The sequence below is a fragment of the Cucurbita maxima genome, unplaced genomic scaffold (genome assembly GCF_002738345.1).
Source record: "Cucurbita maxima cultivar Rimu unplaced genomic scaffold, Cmax_1.0 Cma_Scf00032, whole genome shotgun sequence".
Taxonomy (NCBI): domain Eukaryota; kingdom Viridiplantae; phylum Streptophyta; class Magnoliopsida; order Cucurbitales; family Cucurbitaceae; genus Cucurbita; species Cucurbita maxima.
Genome location: NW_019272048.1, coordinates 1,250,403 through 1,252,304, shown reverse-complemented (window position 1 = coordinate 1,252,304; position 1,902 = coordinate 1,250,403). Strand labels below are relative to the sequence as shown.

At 33.5% G+C, this 1,902-nt stretch overlaps 1 protein-coding gene across 3 annotated transcripts in view; it reads left to right on the top strand.

Annotated features, from left to right (window-relative positions):
- LOC111466807 (mediator of RNA polymerase II transcription subunit 34) overlaps positions 1-1,902 on the top strand; it is a 12,395-nt gene that overhangs the window by 4,424 nt on the left and 6,069 nt on the right. For all 3 annotated transcript variants that reach the window (XM_023111433.1, XM_023111432.1, XM_023111434.1), the window contains 3 exons: positions 108-230; positions 843-931; positions 1,268-1,304. In XM_023111433.1, coding sequence (XP_022967201.1) covers positions 108-230; positions 843-931; positions 1,268-1,304 — 249 coding nt within the window. The remainder of the gene's footprint in view (positions 1-107; positions 231-842; positions 932-1,267; positions 1,305-1,902) is intronic.

Genomic DNA, 1,902 nt, shown 5'->3' with positions numbered 1-1,902 from the left:
AAAAAAAAAAAAAAAAAAAAAAAAAAAAAAAAAAAAAAAAAAAAAAAAAAAAAAAAAAAGAAGTCTTTGGGAGATTCCTACTTAATGATTCAATCATTGTACTACAGGTACGGGAAAAGTCGTCGGTTAGCAAGGTGGTGATTGATCAAATAGCTGAATTTGTACAAGAATCTTATCCAAACAATGAATCGGGTATAATATACTGCTTTTCCCGAAAGGAGTGTGAGCAGGTCTGTATCGACACTCTGTGCGCTATCTGGATCATTTTTTTTTTTAAGAGACAATTTCATTGATGATTGAATTTTACAAAACGGATGTGGTGTTTTCAAAAGACCTTCCCCAATTTGCAATGAGGGAGGTATAACTATAGGAAGTAAAAATATTAGATAGTTTACACCAATATGTGCGCCATCTGGTTCCTGGTTCAGGAATTCGTGGTTGGTTGACTTTTCTTTGTTTGGTTACAGTTCATGCCCACTCGTAATGAACCCCTGCCCGCCCCGACGTGGAGTATCATCATAGTAAACCTTTACACATGGCTTAACGAAAAATATTTCTAAAACATGTACAATATATTATGAAAGTCTAATGGGAGAACTTTTTTGCATGCTTTTGTCCGTTTCTTAGAGTCAACGGACAGTTTAATTCAGTTCCCATAGAAAAGTTTAGAAGCAGATTTGCGAATTGTTTATCTCATGCAAGTGCTACTATTTTTCGCAAGGGTTTGTAATTTGACCATGGTTGTGCTTTATGCATTGTCTGGTTCATCTAATGTAATGTGGGATCTTGTTTATACATGACACTAGAAGCTTGTGTTTCTCTTATTTCTTCAAGAATTATAGGTTGCAAAGGAGTTGCGTGTGAGGGGCATTTCTGCTGACCATTATCATGCAGACATGGATTCTGTTGCACGTGAGAAAGTTCATATGCGGTAAAGTCATTCCGCTCGCCGGTCAATGTTTATGAATCTGTACTTTCTATTCGGTAATTTGGGAGAAAGCTTTCCACATGTCATGGCGGAACATCTTTACTAAATAATATAAAAGTGTAAAACCAAGACGTGAGCATGGCCAATCATCACTTTCTAAAAAACATGAACATCACTGCGTTATATGATATGGATGTAGATGCCCAAATCTCTAATAAAATAACGTATCACAATTTAAATGAGTAAAGCTACTTGGACATCTCTATTTAAATTTCTGCTTAATTCTTGATTCAATTTACCAAAGTTTCTTTGATATCTTGTAAATGTTTTCTATCACAGGTGGAGCAGTTCTAGGTTGCAGGTTATTGTTGGCACGGTATGCATAATTGAATTTTCCTCGTCTCCTTTCTTTGGGGAAGTGTTATTGGGCAAAATACACTTTTGGTCCCTGAAGTTTAAAGTTGATATCTAGAATCATTTAGAACCATTTCTCAAACATTAGGGACCAATGTGTTCGTTTTGGAACTTCAGATATCAAATAGACATTAACTTCAAACATCAGGCACCAAAAGTGTATTTTGCCTCTATTTAGAGGGACTCTGATTTCATTCTAAAACATAAAGAAGATACAGTTACAAGCATTTAACCAAAGGCAAGGAGATTAAATATCACTTTCCAATGAATAAGTGGAAATGGGAACCTTGTTTACCGAATGGTTGATAAATAACATGTTATGTTTGGTATTGAGAATGGTTTTTCTAAAATGTGATTTAGATTTTTTTATGTATTACCTAAATTATATATATGTATTTTAATAATTTGATTAATTGTATTAAATTAAACTAAATCTATTAATAAAATTGGTTTTTTTATAAAAAGTGAGTAATTAAAATTTGTATTAATTATTACTAGCAAGTTTAGGATGAAATGCTTAGTAGTAACATATATTTTGTAACCCATTCCGCTCCCCCCCC